Source organism: Ovis aries, chromosome 9 (assembly GCF_016772045.2).
Source record: "Ovis aries strain OAR_USU_Benz2616 breed Rambouillet chromosome 9, ARS-UI_Ramb_v3.0, whole genome shotgun sequence".
NCBI classification, from domain to species: domain Eukaryota; kingdom Metazoa; phylum Chordata; class Mammalia; order Artiodactyla; family Bovidae; genus Ovis; species Ovis aries.
The window spans coordinates 13,971,604-13,994,978 of record NC_056062.1 but is presented as its reverse complement, the minus strand read 5'-3'; the positions used below and the strand labels follow the sequence as shown (position 1 = coordinate 13,994,978).

General features: G+C 61.4%; 2 protein-coding genes across 7 annotated transcripts in view; one reads left to right on the top strand and one right to left on the bottom strand.

The window, feature by feature from the left end:
• Positions 1-947: 947 nt before the first annotated feature.
• FAM83H (family with sequence similarity 83 member H) lies at positions 948-23,061 on the bottom strand. Of its 5 annotated transcripts, XM_042253957.2 has the most exons (7): positions 22,815-23,061; positions 19,299-19,370; positions 18,379-18,518; positions 6,800-7,261; positions 5,791-5,955; positions 5,581-5,705; positions 948-5,306 (listed from the first exon to the last, which is right to left on the bottom strand). In XM_042253957.2, the coding sequence occupies exons 4-7, from the start codon at positions 7,244-7,246 to the stop codon at positions 2,495-2,497; spliced, it is 3,549 nt and encodes a 1,182-aa protein (XP_042109891.1). In that variant the 5' UTR covers positions 7,247-7,261; positions 18,379-18,518; positions 19,299-19,370; positions 22,815-23,061; the 3' UTR covers positions 948-2,494. The 5 variants fall into 5 exon arrangements, with proteins under 5 accessions (XP_042109891.1, XP_042109889.1, XP_042109888.1 ...); XM_042253955.1 differs by lacking the exons at positions 18,379-18,518; positions 19,299-19,370; positions 22,815-23,061 and adding exons at positions 7,701-7,920; positions 10,477-10,569; XM_042253954.2 differs by lacking the exons at positions 18,379-18,518; positions 19,299-19,370; positions 22,815-23,061 and adding an exon at positions 13,826-14,058.
• IQANK1 (IQ motif and ankyrin repeat containing 1) overlaps positions 10,924-23,375 on the top strand; it is a 30,491-nt gene continuing 18,039 nt past the window's right edge. For both annotated transcript variants that reach the window (XM_042253962.2, XM_060393647.1), the window contains exons 1-3: positions 10,924-10,998; positions 12,441-12,589; positions 15,849-15,938. In XM_042253962.2, coding sequence (XP_042109896.1) covers positions 12,514-12,589; positions 15,849-15,938 — 166 coding nt within the window. In that variant the 5' untranslated portion in view covers positions 10,924-10,998; positions 12,441-12,513. The remainder of the gene's footprint in view (positions 10,999-12,440; positions 12,590-15,848; positions 15,939-23,375) is intronic.

Sequence of the window (23,375 nt, the reverse complement as noted above, 5' to 3'; positions counted from 1 at the left end):
TCTGGTATCACCAGGCAAAGTGCCCAGTGTGAGCCCAGACTGAGGGTGTGGGACTGAGGAGTGGGAGCGTCCCAGCCAGCACTGAGGTACCTTCTGGTTCCACGCACACCTCACATTGCACCCACCCTGGGCAGTGGTCAGGACACAGGGAGTCCACTTTCCGGTGCCTGGTTGGAGGTGTTTCTGGCCCAAGGGCTTTTCAGCCAGGAGCAGGCGGTTCCGCCCTACTGTGGAAGACATCAGCTGCTGCAGGGGAGGGCGAGGTATGGATCAAGGAGAGCTGGGCAGGGCGTGACCTAGACCTGGCAGCTACAGGAGAGACTCAGAAGGCAGAACAGGGCTTGGGGAAGGCCAGGGAGGGACCATGGTTCTGGCTTGGAGGTGAGCCAGTCACGAGATGGGGCTGCCTGAAGGGGCAGCTTTTTGTATTTTTAGAGCCTGAGGTATAGCAAGCAATGAATACGGAGGACCCATAGGGCTGAGGAATGAACGCCACTGCCCAGAAAGGGGCAGGGCACCCAAGAAGTCCAGCCCTGAGTGCAGAGGTGGTGCTGGAAGACTGGAGGGTCTGGGAGACCCAGACAACTGGACAAATGGCTGCTTGGCACCCTGGCCAAGGGCAGCCCCAGGTTGATGGGAACTTTGAGACGAGGTTAGGAAGTATCCGCTGGGCTTGGCAACCAGCGGTGTGCCAATGGGCTGTGCCTACACAGAGAGCAGGTGAAATGAGGCCTGTCACAGGAAGTGGCTGAGAGGTGGAAGGGGTTTGTGGTGGTTAGAAGATGCGGGTAGAGGTGGTGGCAGTATAGATGGGGAGGGGTCTTTAATCCACCCCACAGGGATGGATGGTGGTGTCCAGAGAGAAACCTGAGACATTAATAGGGCTAAAGGCTGCAAAATATAACTGGGTGGTGGTATGTATGTGTATTTGCGAACACAGCAGAATATTTCATGTTGTGTTTTTTTATTAACACCAAAACGTGCAGAATCACATTGAGGTGAGGTCTTATTGAGCATGATGTGGAGGACGCAGACAGGAGGGTCTGAGGGCCGAGGGCCTCTCTCTGGGCAGAACCTCCACTTCCTGAGAGGGCTCTCCATTAGCGATAGGCCCAGCCCGGTCTGCTCAGAACAGCTGCACAGCAGGCCAGGCCAAACCAAACGTGTCAGCAAGCACAACGAGGACCAGAGACCCTCCGGCTCATCCTGCTCCCTGGCGGCCTTTTCCATTCGAACCAAAGTCTCTGCTATCACCCCAACTGGGTGGTGGCTTTGGTGACGAGACCATGGGCCACCAGGGCACAGGGGTTCAGTCAGGACTGAGGCCATACCCGGCAGTCCCCAAAGAGCAATTAGGATTTCCTATACTTAAAAAAAAAACTATTTAAAAAGAAATAGCACAAACACTAATTTAACAATACCAGCACCTATGGTGAGGGCAGGGGCAGCTTTTGAAGCATTTGGTGCCGAAATGAATCATTCCAGATCAGTTACTGTCTGGAGGTGGGAAAAAAAAAGATACAAGAAAGCTACATGGGGAAGCTCGGACAGATTTTTGGGGGGCTGGTGACAAAGGGGAAAGGATGCACAAGAGGGCAGAGTCTGGGTCTGCTGGGCACCTGCAGGAAGGACCACTTAGATGAGGGACTGAGGCTCAGAGGTCCCACGTCAGGGGCACTGAGACCCATCAGAGCAGTGTGCCGGGGCTCAGGGGCCATCACACGCCATCCTCTGCCCTCACAGAACAAGGCTCCACATCCAGCCCCTCTCTGAGGTGTGACTGTGGATGCACCTGTGAACACGCCGTCTGCCAGGAACGATTCGTGAGGCCAGGGCCTCCCATCATCCACTGGACTTGTGCCACAAAGCCCGGGGTTGTCACCCTTGCAGGGTGCTCACCGGGGCCCTGCAGGAGTGGCAGCCACAACTGGTTCAGTTCTCACCAGGGCGGCCCCACCCCCGCTGAAGGGTTGGGGACCAGGGAAGGGGCCCAGAGGGAGGGAAGGAGGGATGCGCTGGGGAAAGGGCAGGAAGTGAGCCCTAAGACCTCAGACGCAGGTGTGGAAACAGGCCCTGAGAAGACGGGAGGCCTGGGGAGGAGGGGACTGCCAGGCAGTGGACAAGGGCAGCACAGTCAGGCCACGAGGAGAGGGGACCCCTGAGACACGGAAGCCCTGAGATGCACGGACCCCAGAGTATGGGGGCCTAAGGCACAGAGAGATGGGGGAGACAGATGCCTAAGAAGGGGGAGGCTAAGGGTCCAGAGGCAGAGGTGTGCAGGGCCAGAGCTGGGGTGGTAAGTCAGTGGGCAGCTGGGGCTGAAGCTCTAAGGGAGGAGAGACCCAGGGGCACGAGGCCAGGAGGGCTGCCAGCTGAGCCTCAAGTGGAGCAGACTCTGGCTGGCTCAGCTGGCTCCCTGGGCTTTGGCTGAGGGCCAAGTGTTCTGCCCGATGGTGATGCAGGCACCTCGGCCTGGGCTGGAAGGCCAGGTGACTCACTTCTTGCTTTTGAATGTACCCAGGATCTTGGGCATGAACTTGCCCACCTTGCTGTCCCTGGCATCCTCCTCAGCAGGGCCCTCCGTGGCCCCAAGAGCCCCCGGCTCCTCCTTTTTGCAGAAGACCTCAAAGCGGCTGTAGACACGCTTCTCTTTGCGCATGCTCTCCATGCGGCGCAGGAGCCGGTCGCGTTCCTCCAAGCTGGCAGGCAGCGTGCGGCTCAGCCGGCCTTGGGTCCCCAGGCTGTCCGAGCGGAAGATGGCTGAGCACTTGTCCTTGTCGGACATGTCAGGGGCCAGGACGCCAGCCGCTGGCGAGTGACCCAGCTCTGGGCTGCTGTGGGCCGGGGTTGGGCCCGGGGCGGGGACTCCACGATGCTTCTGGCCGTGGGCGCTGATCTGCTCCAGAATGGCTTTCGTGTCGTCCCGCAGGTTGCTGCTGTACAAGGCATTGGCTGTGGCTGAAACCACGCGCCCCCGCGGGCCCCGCTCCTCTGCAGCCGCCTCGGTGCTGTCAACTCGACCTAGGGACGGCCGCTGGGGGCTCTCAGGCTGCCCATTCTCCTGCGGCGTCGGAAAGCTGCCTTCATCCTCTGCCCGCCGCTCACCCTTGGGGCTCAGCAGCTGCCGCAGTCTCACGGAGCCTTTGCGCAGGACCTCCATGGGGCCACCAACCGCCTCCTCTGTGGGCCCGGGCTTCAGAGACTCCCCAGAGAAGGGAAGCGTGAGGCTGCCCCTGCGCTCAGGCACAGGGGGCACAGGGCTGCCCCTGCGCTCTGGAACAGGAGGCACCGGGCTACCCCTGCGCTCAGGATAGGCAGAAGTGGGGCTCCCCTTCTGCTCAGTAAATCCAGCGGTGGGGCTGCCTCTGCGGGTGGGAAACCCAGGAGTGGGACTCCCCTTGAGCTCCGGGTAGGCTGAGGTGGGGCTCCCTTTTGGCTCAGACTGGTACCCCCCAGGCCCCTCTGGTGTGGGGCTGTCCCGCCCTTGCGGGGAGGTGGAGTGGTCCTGGGTGGACAGGAAGCGGGAGGGCAGCCGGTCCGTGCCACTGCTGCCCCGGCCCAGCGTGTCCAGCAGCTGGGTTGCAGCGAGGGTGGCAGCTCCAGGCTGTCGCTCCGCCTCCTGGTGCAGCTGCTGTGCGAAGGACTCACGCAGGTCCAGCAGGCAGCTCTCCAGGCTGCGGCGCTCGCTCCCACCGCCGCCGCCGCCGGGCACAGACACCTCCTCCTTCCACGCCTGGGACACGACAGCCTTGCTATGGCTCGCGACTGTGACAGCTGTCCCCACGCCGCCAGGGTCTCGAGAGGGGCCCTTGTACTTCTCCAGGAGCTCGGCCACCTTAGTGGAGGCAGCAGAGCGCACGGCTTCATTGCCGGGCCCCAGCATCTCGCTGATCGTCTGCTCCTTGTGCAGCAGCTGCACCTTCTCCGTGGAGGCCCCAGCGGCTCCGCCCGTGCTCTCGCCCTGCGATGCGCTGAAGATGAGCGAGGAGCGCAGCCGGGAGCTGCGCTGGATCAGCGGGTTCAGGCGCGAACGGAAAGAGTCCTGCTTGGCCAGACCTGCCTCCTCCGGGCCCTCGCGCTCTGGTCCATCACCGCCACCACTGCCAGAGCCCGGCGCTGGGCCTTTGACTGGGGAGGGCGCGGGCACACGGAAGGCCGAGGGGAGCAGGTCCCCAGCGGTCGCCCGGCCCCCAGAAACCAGCACGTCATCGTCATAGGCCTCGGTCTCCATGGGTGTAGGCAGGCCCTCGTCGCCAGCGTCCTCGCTGTGACAGCCGCTCAGGTAGGAGGTGAGGCGCCAGTGCCGCAGTCCGGCCCGCCCCTCGGGTCCGCCCCTGCGCTCTGGCTCCGGCTCGGGAGCCGTTTCTGGGCCTAGCCTCGTCATCGATTGGCAAGGGAAGCGCTGGCCCAGGTTGGGCCGAGGGACCCCGCCGGGTTCCAGACCGCGGGGTCCGGGCGCGAAGGCGGGGTCCGAGCCATGGCGCACCTCCCGTGAGGCACTGGATGGCACGTAGTCCAGCCGCTGGTGTCCGTCCAGGCCGAGCTCCGGAAATCGTGGCCCGGCGCCCAGCGCGAATTCGTCGTGGTCTGGGAAGCCAGGGCGGCCAGCCCGCAGCTTCTCGAACAGGCCTTGCGGGCGCGCTGGCGCGAGCTGCGGGTCCCACTGATAGTGCTGCTGGTAGAGCTGGTCACGGTGGAAATGGCTGGTCTGGAAGCGGAGGTCATCGCCGTGGCTGAGGAACGTCTGCCGTGATACCTGCCGCGCGGCCGCGAGGTTCTCCACTGCGCCCGCACCGTCGGCGGCCGCATAGCTGTACCTCTTGAAGGCGTCCATCTCTAGGTGCCGCGCCTGAAAGAAGCCCCGCGGGCCCGAGAGCTCCCCCCCTGGTCCGGCCTCTGCGTCCAGCCGCCGTGAGAGCGGCCGCAGTCCCGTGTGCGGCTCCAGGGCGCCCCCGGGCATCCGCGAAGACTCCTCTCGGCGAAACGCCGACAGGAAGTGGCGGTCGGGGTCAAGGAAGGAGGGGAAGCCCAGGCCTTCTTCCCGAGGTGGTGGGAACAGGAGGTGGGCGCGTTTGGGGAAGGAGAAGGGGGTGGGAGCCCCGGGCATCTGGCCGCCCATGAGTGGCCCAGCCCCTGCGTATGGAGCCAGGGCATAGGTGTCCATGCGGGCCAGCGCCCCAGCCGAGGGTACCAGAGGCTCGGACTGTGCGAAGAGAATGCGGAATTCCTCATCGAAGCTGGAGACCAGCTCGCCCTGGAACACGTGCGCCAGACTCCGGTGGATCTTCTCGAAGGACCACATAAAGCTGGGAGGCGGGCGGGGCCAGTCAGAGAGAGGGGCGAGACCAGCGCGGGGGGCGGGGGGGAGGGGGGAGGGGGCGGGGGGGGGGGGAGGGGCGGGGGGAGGGGGGAGGGGGGGGGGGGAGGGGGCGGGGGGTCCGGGGGGAGGGGGTCGGGGGTCGGGGGGGGGGGGGGGGCCGGGTGGGGAAGGGGCGTGGCTGAGCGCGTTAGGGTTAGGGCGCTACAGAAGGGCTTCTGGAGAGGAGGCCCTCGAATGCGGAGGCAAGGGGCTAGGCGCACCTGTAGCTCCCACTCATCACCACGGCACAATCCACCAGGAGGAACTTCTCCTTTACGTGGCCCTTGAAGGACTTCCCAGTGCGGCAGTAGTAGGTGGGGCCCGCCACAGTGCGCACGCGCAGGAACTGGGGCGGGAGAGGCGTTAAGGCACTGCACGGGGGTCTCACCGCGCCCCTCCCGGTCGTCCCCTCCCGCTCTCCGGCCACTCACGTCCACGTGGTGCAGGTTGACCCGGCACTTGTCGGCCATGTCCAGGAAGTGCTGTGCATTCATCTCGTCTAGGAGGATGTAGACTGGGACGCGGCGCGCAGCAGCCTCCAGCACTTCACTGAGAAGGTCCACATCGGTGAACATGTCCATCACCACGGCCACCACCTGCAGGGGGTGAAGCAAGGACAGAGGCCCGAATCCTCTGCTGTCCCCACCATTCTCTAGCCATACCTTCATGCCCTCCCCACTCCCTGGGAGCAGGGGCAGGTTATCGCTGAATGCCCACAACAGCTACTAGCCCATCGCAGGGGAGTGGGGCCCTATCATGGAACGGGGGTCAGAAGGGGCCCGTCATTAGAGATGTGGGGTTACTAATGGCCCATGATAGAGCCCTAGGCAGGCACAGGGCCTGCAGCCTATTAAGGGAGGGCTGTCCTTCAGCTCAGGGTGGGTGTTCAGCTCAGGGCAGAGCTCTGGATGGGGGACGGGGCAAGGCAAAGCCCCAGGCTCCATTCCTGCCACTGGGAAGGAGTTGCCATATGGGGAGGAGGGGCGAAGGGGCAGAGGGCAGAGACGGGTCTGTACATCTGAGCTGCTGCCATAGGTCTGTGGTTTAACAGGCTCCCTTTGCTATCTGCCAACTGCTTGGTGTTGGGGGGAGGTCAAGGGCAGGACTAGAAAATTATCTGAACATTAAGTCCAGGCGAGGAGGGGCCCCAACCATCAGAGCCCCTTTTCTTCTGGGCACCAGCCATGACCCTGGGTAGGCAAACCCGTGCAGTCTGCAGCTTGTGATAACCAAACCACTGATGACCTTAGAAGAAGTCTGCCAGGGAGCCCTCATTACAGCTTGAGGGCTGGAGAGGCTTGGCCAGCCAGTCCTGGCCCCACCCTTGCCCCCTAAACTGGCATGCTTGTATTTCTCCTTCACCCTCATACTCCTACTCATGCTTCAATGTCCAGTGCAGGCCGCCCTTCCCCACTGCCCACTGAGCCTGTGACCGCACACCTGCTGGGCAGAGCGGATCATCCTTCGAGCCTCATCCTTGATGCTGGGGCTGTCAGGTGGCGGCGGCTGAACCAGTGTGGTGACTTCAGTGCCCTGGAAGCCAAAGGTCAGGGGCCAGCCCAGGTCGAGTTCAGGCACTGCCTGGTCGGAGTTCACAGGCCAGTAAGTACCAGAGGAGCCATCGAAGTCCAAATTGGGGGGACTGCCTTCGGGGGGCTCGGGGGCAACATGCTGCGGGGGCCGCAGGTGGCGGCTCACGTGCTCCAGCTCCTCGGGGCACAGGAAGGCAGGCGCCCCCTCAGACACAAGGAAGCGGCTGTATGCCTCTGGCCCGCCCTCAGCCAGCGCATCCACGGCCAGGCGGTAGTACTCTTTGTAGTGTGGTGGCAGATACCCGGGTGCCAGTGGGTTGTCCCCCTGGGAGGAGCTCTGGGAGCGACGGGCCATGTTGGGGCCAGGGACCTGGGGGAAGGGCAGGGAGATGCATTACAGGGGGAGGGGCTCTGGATCCACCCCCCCCCCCACATACATGTGGACACATCATAGCAGTGGCTGTCAGTGACCCTGGGTGGGCTATGGAGATCAGCCTGCGCCTGGAGGTCTTCCAGGGCACTCCCAGACCCTGGCATGCCCTCTAGTTGGTGGAACATCAGAACACATGCTCGTTGTCTCTTGTGACTCTGGCAGTGGGGCTGGCCCTCCTCTCACCAGGGGCCAGGAGGCACCCTGGGCCCCAGCTTCCAGGCAGGGGTTCCGGCTCCATTTGGGCCTGACTCAGGGCTACTTTATGGCCTCTGTGGCTCAAGGCACTTCTGCTTTGTGGACTCCTTCCTCCATTAAAAAAAATGATATGACAGTTGTTATAAAGAAAATATAATTCAGACTATATTAACATATTTACCTTTTTCTTCTGATTTTATGACATGAATGCATTTTTGTGGCCGCTGGCACTGTGCATACTGGACAAGTTGGGGCACTGCCTGTGTCTCTGCCCCTAGAGCCGGGGGACCCTGGACTGCTCTCTGTGGCCTGTTCCCTCCACTGTACAATGCAGCTGTCTCAGCCAGAAAGAATGCAATTTTGTGATTTGCCGCAACATAGATGGACTTGAAGGGCTTACACTAGGTGAAATAAGTCAGAGGAAAACAAATACCGTATGATATCATATATATGTGGAATCTAAAAAAAAAACACAACTAGTGAATATAACAAAAAAGAAACAGACACACATATAGGGAACAAACCAGTGGTGACTAGTGTATGTGGGAGAGCAGGAAGTACAAAGTACTGAGTGTAAGACAGGCTCAAGGATGTACTGGACAACATGGGAATACAGCCAGTATTTTGTAGTAACTGTAAATGGAGTATTCACTTTAAAATTTTAATTAAGAGCTTTTTTGAATGCCGCTGCCAGGGTTGACCTGATAGCACACTTGGCCCAAGGTGACCTCAGTGCACAGAGCCTGGCCACTCCCCCACCTGTGCTACAGGGCCTCACACGCAGCCCCACAACCCACTTGCCAACCTTGGAGCCCTCTGCCCCGTCCACCATACCATCCTAGACACCTCCCTAGGCCCCACCCCTGGCACACCCCTCCCCCTCCCCAGGCCTTAACTTCACATCGTGGCAGCTTAGAGGCCTGTCCCTGCCAAGCCTGGCCCGTGGGGCAACAGTAACCTTCCAAGCGCCTGGTCACCACCCACTTGTCCTCAGCTCCAGGTGAGCCTCTCCACATTCACTGCCCCCCTGACTTCTCACCATCAGCCATGCCCCGCTGGCTCCACTCCAGCCCCCCTGCCTCCAAGGGGCCTGCATGGGAGCCTGGCCTGGGGGAACATGGGTCCTGGAAGGCCAGGTGGGGGTCTTTATTTGGCTCCTAAGACCCATCTCCCTAGGACCCCTGAAATACCTGGTTGCTCATCTCCCTAATCTGGAAGGAGAGTCGTAGGAAGCTGATCCTGTCTGGCTTGTGGCTTCCTGAATGTGGGCTGACAGGCAGAGTGCCCCCAGCCCCTGTAGGTGCAGCTGGACAGCGCTGACTGGACGGGGTCAGTGGCCCACTGGGACAGCTGGGGGGGATCAGGATGACTTGGGGAATCTTTCCTGTCTGCCCTCCTGGGAGAAGTGACGTGGACGTGGGGGTGGGGGACGCCCCCATGTGTATTCAGTCACACCCGGTGGAGAGGCTACTTGGTCTGATTGAGGAAAACCTGCTGTGCCTAAGAGGGAGCACTGCCCGCTGGCGTATCTGGGTACAAATGGGGTGGCCATGTGTCCTCACTGTACCAGGACCAGATACAGGCTGACCACACAAGGGTACGTGGTGTGGGCTTGTTTGCACCAGGGTCCTGACCCTGTGTGTGACCACAGGGTGTGTGTTATCTTGAACTGTATTTGATTGGAGAGGGGTCGCTATCCAGCTGACAACCCTTGAGGGTGCCGCTTCCCACGTCGGGGAGACATACTGGAAGGGACCTCCTTCCCTCCTACTTCACTGGGGAAGGGAATCAACTCCAAGTGTCCAGTCTGCATGCAGAGAAGGTGGGGGATCCGAGAGTGGGGAACAGCCTGTCCTGAGGGAGTGTGCAGGGGGCCCTGCCCAGCCGAAGGGAGCCACACTCGGGCCCCTGACCACCTTAGGCCTCTGCCTGTCTCCTTTCACAGGTCCGCATGCCCCTGACCTGTGGGCCCGGCAGTGGCCACTCCCAGCTATGGGAACCCCAACAGCTGCCTCTCCACCTTTGCCTACCAACGCTGGCCTGAAGGGAGGGAAGGGCGCTTATCCCACCCAGGCTGATGACTCAGCAGGAATCCCGCTCTTTGGCTGCTGACCTCTGACCTCAGACAGGGCCGACAAAGTCTCCAGGCAGGGCCCTCAGGGCTCTAGTGGGCTCCTAAACCAGTGACCTCCAGCGGAAGTCTTTCCCGAGGTCAGGCCTGGGGTTTTATCCGGAGGGACGGATCTGGGGCACAAGGTGGGCGGGCCCTGCGCCAGGCAGGCAGAGGCTTCAGGCCGCAGGAGGAGAACGGGGCTGGGATTCCCGCAGAGGAGGCTCCTGGTCTGGAAGTGGGTGAGCTGCAGCTTTCCAGTGCATACTGCAGGGCCAAAGTGGGTGACCGAACCCCAGAAAGTTAAGCTGCCTGGGCCAAGAGTCCCGTCCACCCACCCAGTCCAGGGACTTGGGCGCCAGGGAATCCTGCGCCCCACGGAGGGAACCATACAGATCTCTGGCCACGCGGGCCACCCCTAGTCCACGGCCGCCTAGAAGGGGCATCCCCAGAAAGGGTCTAGGCCAGGCCCGGCACGCTCTCCAGACTCCAGCTAGGCCACGAGGGTAAGAGCAAGGCGGGGCGGCCTGGGCTGGCTCGATCTGGGCCCGGGGCCCCTTCCCACTCACTTCTCTCGGGCCGGCGTCGAGCGAGGGCGCCCGCGATCGCACCAGCACACGCGGCCGTGGCACCCTCTCGGCCCCAACTCCAGCAGACCCGGCCCAACCCCGTCGCGCGCGGCCGCGCTCCTACTGCCTCGCTCTGGGTCGCGCCGACGCAGCCCAGGTGCAGGCGGGCTGGTCGCCCAGGTGAGGCCGCGCCGGGGGGGCGCCGACCCCGCCCCACCCCGCCGCGGCCTCCCCTTACGCGCGCCCCGCCCGGCCGGAGCCCGGGGAGGGGGCCCTACCTGGCCAGGTGCGCGGGGTCTCAGGACAAGGGCAGCAGGAGCCGACCGCCGCCCAGCGGCTTCGCGGTCCGGTCGGTCCGGCAGCCACTCCCTGCCGCGGCCCGCCCGCCGCGCGGCCTGATTCACGCGCCCGCCCCCGCCCCGCCCGCCGCCCCTGCCGCCTGCCTGCCCGGGCAGCACCTGGGGGCGGGGCGGCCCCACCCGCGGCGCGCCCGAATTCCTCCGCCGCCCGCCCGCTGCCGCCGCTCCCGGGACCCTCGCCGAGGCCCCCCCTGCGGCGCCGCCCGGGACCCCAGCCCGGGACCCCGGGAGACCGCTGAGGCCCCGACTTCCGGGGCCCCGCGTCCCCAGGAACCCATCTGTTCGCCGAAGGCTCAAGGGCCCTAAGCCTGACCCTTGACCCTCGCCCCGGAAGTCGGGGTGACTCGGAAGTTCCGGCTAGTCGCTAGGAAACGGGCCAGCCCTACGCGGGGGGCGGTGCTTCTGGCCTTGCCTACGAGTTGGGGGAGGCAGGTGAAGCAGGTGAGACCTTGAGGGCGGCGCCGAGCCCTGGGCGGGGCAGGGCCTGGGGGCCTGTGAGCACAGAGTGCCCCCCACCACACCAGGACAGCCCCACCCCCGCACACTCTGATGCCCACAGGTATCCGGGACCCTACACGCGTATAGGAGACCCACTGCACACCGGGGACACTTCCCCACGCCAGTCCCTTCCCCGCACTGGCACACCCACACACATGTAGCACACACCTGTGGACAGGGACTGTACAGGCACATAGGGACCTGCACACACAAGGGACTCCACACACACACACACTGACCCCCGCTTACATGGGACCCTCCGCTCCCGATGCACATAGAAACCCAGGTCCATACAGGACCCTACAAGCACATGGAGGCCTGCACCTGCTGTATTTAGGCGCACGCCCGCGTCCATGCATACAGGACGCTCTGCTGCACAGACTCTGCACGCAAGCAGGGCCATCCCCCACAGAACCCTACAACATACAGGCAGCTATATGAGCACCCAGAGTCCCTCAGAAACTGGGGGCTCTGCAAGTCCCTGAGCCCCGCACACTCCCGCCACACTTGTGTGCAGGCACTCATACACACACTCCCTTCCTTAGCTGCCCCAGTCCCCCAGCCTCCCCCACAAACACTTCAGATTCCTCCTCAGAACCCCAGTTCCCCATCAGACCCTCTCTGAGGGGCCCTTACACGACGCAGGCCCTGCCCAGCCCTTGACCATTTGCCCAAGCCCATGGCAGCACCTGCCGCTGCCCTCCCACCTCAAGCTCTCTCCCTCCCCCGCCACAGTGCCCATCCATCTTTCAGCCCGTCTCCAGTCACTTTCTCCCAACTTTCAGGGTCATTCCCAGTTGCATTTGCTCCTTCCCCAAACGCTCAGTGACATCCACGGTGGGAACACAGGTGTGCGCTCAGGCAGCACCCAGGCAGCAGTGCTGCAGGGGAGGGGGCAGCGACACAGCCTGGGGCAGGTGAGGCCCCCCTGGGGAAATGAGTCTGGTGGTCAGCCGAGTAGGCCAGGGAGAGAGGTGTTGTTCCTGGGCCCCGACAACATCTCCTATCAAGGCCAAGACGAGAGAGGGGTGGGGTGTGGGGGGAGGGCTGGGGGCAGTGTGGGCACAGAGGCTTCTGCAAGGCCAGGTCGTCTCAGGCTGCTGTTTAGGACAAAGCTGGCTAAGCCCAGTGGTCTGAAGCTGGGAGATGGGTACCAGACTTCAATCCTGGGGTAAGGATGGGTGAGCCAGGCTGAGGGGGCAGGGACGTGAGGGCAAGGGGGATAAGCTGTGGCCAGATGTTCTTGCCAAGCATTCCCACCCAAGCTACTGGGCACACATAAGCCAAGAACCAGGGGCAGGTGGGGGGACAAGGAAGCCGGCAGGAAGCTACATTGGGGGTGATCCTGTGTTCCCCAGTTCGGCACCTGCTGTCTGTTCCTGCAGGTCCATGTGATGCTGTCCCCACTGTCTCTGCCACTCTGAGCACACCCTCCTGACCTTCCCCTCACCCAGGAGAATGAGCAGTAAGAAGGGGGCACTCAGAGCTGCGCCAGGGAAGTCCTTCCCTAGAGCCAAGCCACGGGCCCCTGCCGGTGAGTGTGACCCCTCTGACCTCCAGCCTGGCTCAGACTCTGACTTGCGACACCTGCTGTGCAGCCGCCCAGGAGCCTTCCCTGAGACAGAGGAGTCAGAGCTCAGATGTCCCTTCAAGATTCTGACCCTGGGACTGTACCCCTGGGGTTGGGGTCCCGAGGACAGTGTTCACAGCATAACTTTAGGACACGTGGAGACAGGCAGCAGGCCTGTGGGGACTGAATATAGGTTCTGAAACAGCAGGGCTTCAACCCACGGTGGGGACTCTCAGACGGTGTGTGGTCCCCTCTGGCCCTCTTCACCACCGAGGCCCTACTGTGCTTTTCCTTGGCTGCTGCTCCCTCAGGCCATGCTCTCTTTAGCCACTTCCAGGCTGAAAGGTGACAGCTTGCCCTTGGCTCAGTCCCGCCATGGGCTAGGAAGTGCATCTCCTCCCATGTCTACCCTGACCCACGGTCACTCTTCTCTGAATCCCATTTCTTCTGTCACAGCACTATCTGAGTTCTTTGCTAGGCTGCCAACACCTTCTAGGCTGCAGCTAGGGGTCCTCCCCACGCACAGGCCTGTACTGGGGTTTGTGCTTGGTAGGGGAGCCCCACACCCTGTTCCCCAGCTGCAGCCCCCCTGCTTGAGCGGGCCTGGACCCCAGAGGCCTCCCAGATCCCCAGACCTGGCAGGATGGTAGTGCCCACTCTTCCTCGCCAACCTGGGTTAGACCCTAGCTCCCCAAAATAGCCCCAGCTGCGTCTGAGGCAGCAGTGCTCCTGGAATGAGGATGATGGCTCAGGTGGCTTCCGCCATCTCATCTCAAGCCCTGGGAACAGGCTCTGCAATAAACAGCAGGCCGGGCAGGTGGCCAGGAAGCTGTGTCAGGCGGGGGAGGGGATGCTGGTCCTGCCTGCTGACTGTCCAGCTGGGCTCGGGACCCGGCCCTCACCCCACATGTCCCAAACACTGTGCTGGACAGTTCCTGCCCCGGCCCACCGGGCCAGGATGCCTGGGTGCTCTGCAGAGACACGTCTGCCTCAGTTTCCCTGAACAGTCCCCGCCTGGGCTCCCTCTGCCTTCTAGCATCGGGCCAGCCTGGGAGGGCTTCCTGTTGAGTGGTCCTTGCAGTGCCCCGTGCAGTGGGCACCACCCTCACTTTGGGCCACAGATGTGCCATGGGTGTTGCCACGGTCGCCACACCCCCGGGATGGTTAGCCTCCTCCACCCCAGTTCCCTCCAGGCCTTACCGGGTCTTGGGTCTGCAGCGCCTCAAGGCCCTCGCTGCGGAGCTGCTCCAAGGCCAGGGCTAGCTCCAGCCCCTCCACGCGCACCCAGGCCTGCTGCTCCTGGAGCTGCTGCAGCCACAGCTGCTCCTCCTGCCACAGCCGCATGTGCAGCTGGGCCTGCCGACGCCGGTCCTCCAGCAGCAGCTGCTCCTGGGCCAAGCACAGCTCGACCTCGTGGAGCCTCAGCAGCTCCGGGCCCAGGCCTGGCACCAGGCCGCCCACCCCGTAGCCCTCCATGTCCGCAGCGGGCACCAGCACCAGCTCGGACCCCACAGCAGCGGCCTGCTCCGGCCTCTCGGCTCCCTGTGGCCGCTCTGGTCTGGCCACCTTGGGGTGCCCCCGGGGAGCCAGCTTGCTGCTGGTCACGTGCCCTGCGGGGGCCACCCCCGCCTCGTCCCCCAGGCAGCCTGGGGCGGGGGGCGGGGGCCTGGCCTCAGGGCCCTGCTGCCCCATGGCCTTCTTTGCCCTGCCCGCCCTCCTGGGCCGGGGTTTGCGAGCTCTACTTCGTTTGCCAGACATGCCCCCAATCTGGCGCCTGTTTTACCAGGTGTCTGCTCCTCGGGGGCCCCGACTCATCTGCTGGCCAGCCTCAGTCAGGCGGGCCCAGGGGGCTCCCCTGAGAGGCCACGGTGGGCCCTCCGCTCCTGCGGCCCCTCGTGTCTGCCCTTCCCCTGGGCTGGCACCCCGGCTGAGGCGCTGACCCGGGCTCTGTCTGTGGGCCTCACAGACCCACTCCGCGGGCTGGGCCACGCCAGGGAGTTTATAGGGACTTGGCGGCGCGGTTGCTCACCCGGCGCGAGGCTGACTAACGCGCTGACACGGCGCAGGGCTGCTGGGGCACAGGCCTCTTCGGCCAGACTGGGAGGGAGACTGAGAGAAACCAGAGGAGGCGACTCGGCAGCCAGACTGCAGGCTGTGTGTCGGGACGCGTCTGGTCCTGCCTTGGGCGGGCACCAGTGCCCCCCCACCCCGTCCCACCCCGTCCTCTCCTGCTCCCGGGAAACTCCAGCTGCAGCCCACAGGGCTCGGAGCCGCGACCCGGGCCGCGCCAACCATCCAGGCAGGGTGCTTACTGGTTACAGACTGCTCTAACCTGACTGCCACAGGAGCCCCTGGCCCCAGCCCCCAGCCAGTATGGGGGGAGAAGCCCACCTGGCGGGCGCGGGGAGCTGCGGGGGACGGGGCGTCCTGTGCAGTTGATGGACCCACTGCCCCCTCTGAGGGAGACTTCCACTGGGGGCTGGGGGCGGGATGGGGGTGGGAGGGTGGCGCGGGCAGGGACTGGTGGAAGAGACTGGACGTTGGAAGGCCCAGATAGCATTTAGTGGACTGACGTGGGGCAGTAAGGAAGAGGCCGGCCTGCCCTGAGCTGCCCTGAGCTGCCCTGAGCTCGTGAGGACGTCCTGATTGGGGGTCCGGCGGTTCTGCCCACAGGGGCCAGCCTCTGGATCCCTGGGGACGGCTGTGGGGGAGGCACGCAGGGCCAGCCTGCCTGGCGGCGTCCCCCCGCTTCCTGGTGGGAGGGGGCCCCACGCACGGCTCCTCCCCGTCATTTCCCCAGCCCGGGGCCGCTGACTCACACCCACGCCCAGGGCCCCATCCCAGCCGGCTCCGTCACACTGGCTGAACTGGTTTGCCTGGCCCAGCCCCGCCGGCTGCACCCTTCTCGCTCAGCCCTTGCCCCAGAGGCCTCGCGAGTAGGTAGACGGAGGCACAGAGCGGGAGTAGCGTCGGGGCACGGGAAGTGGCACCGGGCGGGTGCAGTGTTAGGGGTGGGGTAGGGCGGGCGTCGAGTCCTGCGGTGGCTTCGCCACACCTGGGCTCCGGGCCTGGAGCTCAGCCCCCGTACGGGCGGGCCTGGTCGCCGACGCCCCCTTGCGGCCGCGGCCCGGCCCTGGTCGCCTCGCGATGAGGCTGCGGGCGGCCGCTTCTCCGGGGCCGAGCTCACACCCACCCCCACCCCACTGACCGCCCCCTCCCCCAGGGAAACCCGGAGAGAGCCGCCAGCCTCAGAGGGAGACCGGCCCGCAGGCCACGGGGCGCGTAACCCCCGAGCGCCCGGAGGCCCCTGCAGGTGAGAACCCACGCTCCCCAGTGCGATCTCGGGCCAGGGGCTGGACACTGCACCATCCCCGTGTGTGCACGCCCCGCGAACGCGTGTGCTGGGGTGCGCCTGCGGGGCGGCCTCGCGGGGCCCCTCTCTCGTACGCCTGCGACTCCAACGACTCTTCCGGAGGCGGGACCTCCTCCGCCCTGGCAGAGCGTCCCTGGGGTCAGGGTGCGCGCCCTCAGTCCCAGGCCTCAGTCATGGTCTCTTGGCAGTGGCTTCTAGAGCAGAATCTCTAGGAAAAGTTTCCTCCTGCGGCCCAGACCCGCATTCAGGTGCACCCACCTGATGGGTGTCCTCAATCTCTAGGGCACTTCCAAGTTGCACACCGTCGAGGCCCTCGCCTCGCGTGTCTGCCCTCTGGTTCTGCTCCCTGGCAAGCCTGTGCCCGTGGCCAGCTCCCTGCCCCCACATCCCTTGCCGCCCCCTCCCCCACGCCCTGCCGGCTGACTCTGGCTCTGAACTGGCCCCTCCAGTCTCCTCCATGTCGCGGCCACCAGCAGCCAGTCTCTCCTGCAAGTGTGGTCCTCCCCGGGTGGCTCTGGCCTCACCCCCAGATAGACTCCCAGCACTGCCAGTCACCTTGGTTTCCCCCTGGACTGTGAAAGGGCCAGGATGAGGAGCCTGACCTTGTCCTGAGGACAGGGCCAGACCGCAGAAGGCTTGAAAAGCCCTGACTGTCGGTTTCATAGAAGTTTTAATGCCCAACCTATGTACTGGAAGAATGTCCAGTGGCAGGAGATGGGGGCGTGGAGAACGGCAGAAATGAGAGGCAGCGGAGCGTCAGGCAGGCTGGGCCCCGGGAGCCCTGCCCGGTGGCGCTGCTGCTGCGCTCCCCCGGCTGCTCCACCAAGCGCTGTCTCCAGGGGTTTTGTCCTGCTGTCACTCCCTCAAGACCCAGGCACCTGGTGAGAAGCCCAGTCTGCCCTTAGGTCCGGCTCCCGTTCTCAGGCACTGGAGGGACCGGTGTCTGCCCCCTCCTTGTGAGTTTCTGTAGTGGGAAGTGGGCTCTACTGAATTTTCCAGAACGGAAACCAGCCTCACAAGGTCAGGGTTTCGAGCCTTCAACAGGTCGGTCCACCCCTGTCTGAGGCCGTGCCCCATGGACCTGGAGTAACACAAGACCTGCCATTGCTTCACCTCTTTCTGCAGGAGGCGGGTCCCCCACTTAGGCAGGGCAGGTGCCAGGACCACGGATGTGTTATTGGTCTGCAGGCACAGCCTTGAACCAGAGGACAGGCGCAACTGCAGAGCCTAGACTTCAGCCTGTACAATCGGGGTCCCCTCACAGTGGAGGTGTCACGCAGGACTGCTCTGCTCCGGGCTGGGCGGCCAGAAGTGCACGTGCCCCCAACCCCCACCTTCTGCGGCCGTGCTCACGTGTCTGGGAGCCTTGGCTCCCTGCAGTGGGTACCCTTCCAGCGTGTTCACACTCTGGTCTGTTCCAAGAAGCCCCTTGCCCCAGAGAGAATCTGGCTTCCTATCACCACCCACATTTCTGACAATCTGTCCAAATTGTTAGCTTGAGTGCACGAGTTGATGTCACGACGGTTATTCGGCAGGTCAGTAGCCAGTCTAGATCGGTCTTGACAAGAGGGGCACGTGCTGCCAGTCTGCCCGCACGCCTTCCTCAGGCCTGCCCACCATTGTTCCAGACTTGTTCATTTCAGGCTCACGATGCACTGGCTAAGCCCTTCCCATTGTCCTGGAGTCGTTTACGTGCACACCGCAGGCCACTCTCCCTGCCGTGAACCGGGTACCCCTGGGAGATTCTCTCCTCCACTGGGACCTCCCGAGAGGAGCTGTGAGGCGGCAGCGGACAGTCTGAGGGGCGCCTCCATGTGGACTGAGCTCTGTGGATCAGGCCGGAGTCCCCTGTTCACCTCCAGGAGCCCTGTTGCGCGGCAGAGAGGAGTGCCTCGGGATGTGTTCCTTTCTGTCCTGAAGGACCGCTGCGTGTGCTCAGCGCCGCAAGTCCCAGAGCCAGGACCCCGGCTCAGGGTGGGGACTCAGGCTGCTTGTTCTCTGGAGCCCTGGCTGGACTCCAGGCTCCACCAGGGCCCTCCCCATCCCAGAGCTGTTCTCCAGATCCAGAACCATGTTCTCAGGGGAGGCACAGCCTTGCTCTGGAGCCTGAAGTCTGTGCTGTGGCTCTCCCACTGGGTCCCACCCCGCCTCCTCCTCCCCACGAGTATACAGCTTCAGCTCGTCAGACCTGCCAGCCAGCCAGCATGGCAGCACATGCTTCCACCAGAACCCCTGGGCTTGACTGTTAGCCTCCTGGGCCTCCTTGGACACGGGTGCTATCCCCAGAGATAGCATGAGCTGCACTGAAGCCTTGAGAGTCCTGCCAAGCTCTGAGCCCCTTGATGGAAGGAGGTCCAAGGCATAACAGCTTAGCTCTTACCTTTAAGGTATCCTGGCATGTCCCAGATCTGCAAACTCTAAACTCTTCATTAGTGTGGGTTAGTCTCCCATCCTCTGGCGCTGCCTGGATCCGTGAGTTGTCGGGATGACGTGGGTTTCTGTGCTAGTTCCCTGTAGCTTCTGTAACAACAGTTAATGCACTTTTAATGTCTCAACACAGCACAGATGTACTGTCTTGCAGTTCTGTGGGTGGGAAGGCTGACCTGGGCCTCACTGGACTAAAATCAAGGTGCTCCCTGCACGCTCTAGAGGAAGATCTGTCCTTTGTCCTCGAGCTCCTGCAGGCGCCCGCATTCCTTGGCTCATGGCTGCTCCCTCCCTGTCCAGAATCAGCAGCCTCTTCCGAAGTCCCAGCTCTTCTGCATCTTCTCCTGCACCTTCTCTGATGACCCCGGCTGGCTTCCTGTCTTCAGATCAGCTGACAGTGGCCCTAGTTCTGCCTCCAGTCTTTACGGCCTGTGCCATGTAACACAGCGTGTTCACAGACCCCCGGGAACAAGACGGGCGTCGTCAGGGGCTGCCATCTTGCCCGCCGAGAGTAACATGGTCCTGAGGCAGGGCAGAGAGGGCCTGCTGCTTGGCATGGACAGGAGAGCACCACGGGCCAGGCGCTGCCACACACCGGGTGCCCGAGGCCCAGGGTAGCCGACTGGCCCATCGTCTGTACGCATTGCCTTCATCCATCTTCTCCCTCCATTGTTTGTTTCTTGCAGAGGCCAGACAAGTGAATTTAGTGGAGATGTGATGGACACTGCCACAACTGACTTCCTCAGGTCTTTGGGTTTTTAATTTAGGCTTTATTCTTTGAGAGCAGCATTGAGGGAAAGGCACGGAGATTCCCATAGACGCCCAGCCCGCCACACATGCATGGCCTCTCCCGTTATCAGCGCCCCCACTTACACTGCTGACAGCTGACGAGCCTCACGGACACACCACAGTTCACATTAGGGTCTACTTTCGGTGTTGTACATCCTGTGGGTTTGGACAAATGTTAATGACATGTACATCACCCGGAGGATTTTCACTGCCCTAGAGTTCCCCCATGTTCTGTCTGTTCCTCACACCCCCTTCCATCCCTCACCACCACCAGTCTTGTTATTGTCTCCATAGTTTTGCCTTTTCCAGGACGTCAGATACTTGGAATCATACAGTATTATAGGCTTTGTGGATTCTTTTTTTCCACTGAGTAATATGCATTTAAGCTCATTTCAGTTCAGTTGCTCAGGCATGTCCGACTCTTTGAGACCCCATGGACTGCAGCACGCCAGGCCTCCCTGTCCATCACCAACTCCTGGAGTTTACCCAAACTCGTGTCCATTGAGTCGGTGATGCCATCCAACCATCTCATCCTCTGTCGTCCCCTTCTCCTCCCACCTTCAATCTTTCCCAGCATCAGGGTCTTTTCACATGAGTCAGTTCTTTGCATCAGGTGGCCAAAGTATTGGAGTTGCAGCTTCAGCATCAGTCCTTCCAGTGAATACTCAGGATTGATTTCCTTTAGGATGGACTGGTTGGATCGCCTTACAGTCCAAGGGACTCTCAAGAGTCTTCTCCAAAGCCAGAGTTCAAACGCATCAATTCTTCGGTGCTCAGCTTTCTTTATAGTTCAACTCTCACATCCATACATGACTCCTGGAAAAACCATAGCTTTGACTAGATGGACCTTTGTTGGCAAAGTAATATCTCTGGTTTTCAATATGCTGTCTAGGTTGGTCATAACTTTTCTTCCAAGGAGCAAGTGTCTTTTAATTTCATGGCTGCAGTCACCATCTGCAGTGATTTTGGAGCCCCCCAAAATAAAGTCTGTCACTATTTCCATTGTTTCCCCATCTATTTGCCAGGAAGTGATGGGACCAGATGCCATGATCTTGGTTTTCTGAATGTTGAGTTTTGAGCCAACTTTTTCTTATGCCATTATCTTCATTACCTCCACCATAGTTTGGCCTCAGGTCAAATAACAGGGAGGGACCATCAACAGGAAATTGGATTAAAGATTTACTGAGCATGGCCCCACCCATCAGAACAAGACCCAGATTCCTCCTCAGTCAGTCTCTCCCATCAGGAAGCTTCCATAAGCCTCTTATCAATCTGATCACATGGACCACAGCCTTGTCTAACTCAATGAAACTATGATCCATGCCGTGTAGGGCCAACCAAGACGGACGGGTCATGGTGGAGAGTTCTAACAAAACCTGGTCCACTGGAGAAGGGAATGGCAAACCACTTCAGTATTCTTGCCTTGGAAACTCCATGAACAGTATGAATATGCATTTAAGGTTCCCCATAAGTGCATATTACTGAGTGAAGGAGCCGGGGTCCTCACTCCAGAACTTGAGGCATCAGGCACACAGCGGTTCTTCAGGACAGAAAGGAGCACATCCAGCCGCACTCCTCTGTGCCGCACGACGGCCTTCCTGGGGGTGGCGGGGGCTGCAGCTCTCCACCCCCCACGCTCAGTCTGCAGGGAGGTACCTCTTGTGTTTTTCTGTGTCTTGAGAGCTCACTTCCTTTTAGGGCTCCATTGTCTGGATGAACCACAGTTTATTTACCCACTCACCTACTGAAGGACATCACGGTTGTGTCTAGGTTTTAGCAATTATAATAAATCTGCTGTAAATATCCACGTGCAGGATTTGATGTGAGCATAAGATTTCAGTTCCTTTCAGTAAATACCAGGGAGCACAGTTGTTAAATTATTAGAGTATGTTTAGTTTTATAAGAAACTGCCTAAGTGTCTTCCAAAGCAGCTGCAGCCTCCTGAACTCCCACCAGCGCTGACCGCACGTTCCCCTGCTCCGCATCCTCGCCAGCACCTGGTGTCAGAGTGCCTGCTTCTGGCTCCTTTAATAGGCCTGCAGAGGTATCTCCCTCTTGTTTTAGTTTGCATTTCCTGCTGACAGGTGATGTAGAGCATCTCTCATATGCTTTCTGTGCCAACAGTATCGGTTCTTTGGTGAGGTGTCTGTTCAGCTCTTTGGCCCATTTTAAAATCAGGTTGTTCTCTTACTGTTAGGTCTTAAGAGTTCTTTGTATATTTCAGATTACAGTCCTTTATCAGATGTGTCTTTTGCAAACATTTCTCCCAGACTGTGTTTAGTAGAGAAGAAAATTTTCATTTTAATGAAGTCCAGTTTATCAGTTGTTTCATTAATTGTGCTTCTGGTGTTGTACCGAAAAAGTCATTGCAAGGTCATCTGGGTTTTCTCCTCTGTTACCTTCTAGAAATCAGTTTTGTGGGGGTTTTCGTTTGTTTGGTTTGATTGTAAGACATATGGGATCTCAGTAACCCAACCCAGGATTGAACCCAGGTTGCATCAGTGAAAGCCCAGAATCCTAACCACTAGGCCACCAGGGAGTGCTCCAGTTTTGTTTCCCATTCAGGTCTGTGATCCATCTTGAGTTGATTTCCATGAAGGGTGTAAGATCTGTGTCCAGATTCACTTTCTTGCGTGTGGACGCCCAGGTGTTCCAGCAACATCTATTAAAGAGACCATCTTGGCTTCACCCATTGCCTTTGCCCCTTTGTCAAAGGTCAGCTGACTGTATTTATAGGGGTCTCTCACGTCTTTGGTGCTGGTATTAGCCTCTTCAGTTCCTCCAGGAAATTGTTCTATTTTGATCACGGTCCTGGTGGGAACGGAGTTTCTCAAGCTCCCCTCTGGCTCTTGCTACGGTAACAGCTCTGCTGGTCAAGAAGCCAGTGTGAGCATTCTGCCAGCAGCCAAGTGACCCTGTCCCAGATGGACCTGGGAATGGTCTGGGGCCAAACCGCTGCCTGTCCCTCAGCCTTCGCTCTGAAAACAGGACCATAATGATGTGGCAGTGCACCTCCGCCTCCCCCCAGGCAGCAGTGTCAGTTCAGATATCATGTCTATAGGCCTCAAAAAGTCTATTCCCGTTTCCCCAGGGCACCGTTGACCCTGACAGAGGCCACCAACTCCTCCGGGGCTGGCAAGGGAATGCCAGCCTGGGGAGAGCTCTTGGAGAGGCTTTGCAGGGCCTCCACCAAGGGCGTCTGGCATTCTCTCCCAGCAGCTGTGAGTCTTTGACCTTGACTTTTGTCTGAAAAGTGGGTGAAAGAATGGTGGCTGATGTCCGATTTCGGGTGGATGGAGCCTGCCCTGCCTCTCGCCCTGGGGTTTCTGCATCCTGACTGTCCCCCTGACTGCTGCCTATGGCGATAGCCTCCTGGCCCCACAGTCCACTGCTGTTGCTCAGCCTCTTCGGTTCTGGGCTCCCATCTCCCATTGACCTGAGGACAGCCCACTGGCCTCCCAGCACCAGCCCAGCCTGCAGAGGGTGAGGTCACGGGTGTTTCTCATTGTTTGATGCAGGGCTCTCCTCTGAACCCTCACAGGGGGAGGCTTAAACAAATAAGCGTTGTTGGGCCGCCGTGGGTCTCTTCCCGGAGCTCACCTGCACCTCCCTGCTCCATCTTCTCAGCCCCTGACGCTCCTTACTGGCCTGGGTGCAGCAAAGGGGGCTTCGGGCGAGGTCATCATGATTCAGAAAGACCGCTCCCGGCGGGCAAGGCGGAAGGAGGCATCCTGGCGCGCATGGCCGGCTGCGGGAGCCGGCAGGTGTGGCCGCTGCCCGGCAGCGCCAGAGCAGAGGGGCGTCGAGCAGGCGGGCGGCGCTGCGCTGCCGCCGCCTCCCGCGCCCCCTGCTGGCGGGATAAACGGAGCGTCCGCAGGGCCTGCATCACTGGGCGTCCAGGCCCGGGGCTGGCGGCCTCCGCACACGCTGCCTCCGCACGCGTGTGAGCTCCCTCCGCGCAGTGCGGGGGTCGTCCGCTTTGCCTGCCCGCAGGTCCTTCTGCCATAGGAGCGGCCGTGTCTCAGCTCGTGGTCTTTGTGAATCAGGAATCCAGGCACAGCTCGGCCAGTGTCTTCTGGGCGTGATAAGCCCCACTTTGACCAGTGGACACGGCAGTGTTTGGGGGCCCTGGAAACTGGTTCAGAACCAGAGCTTAGTCCC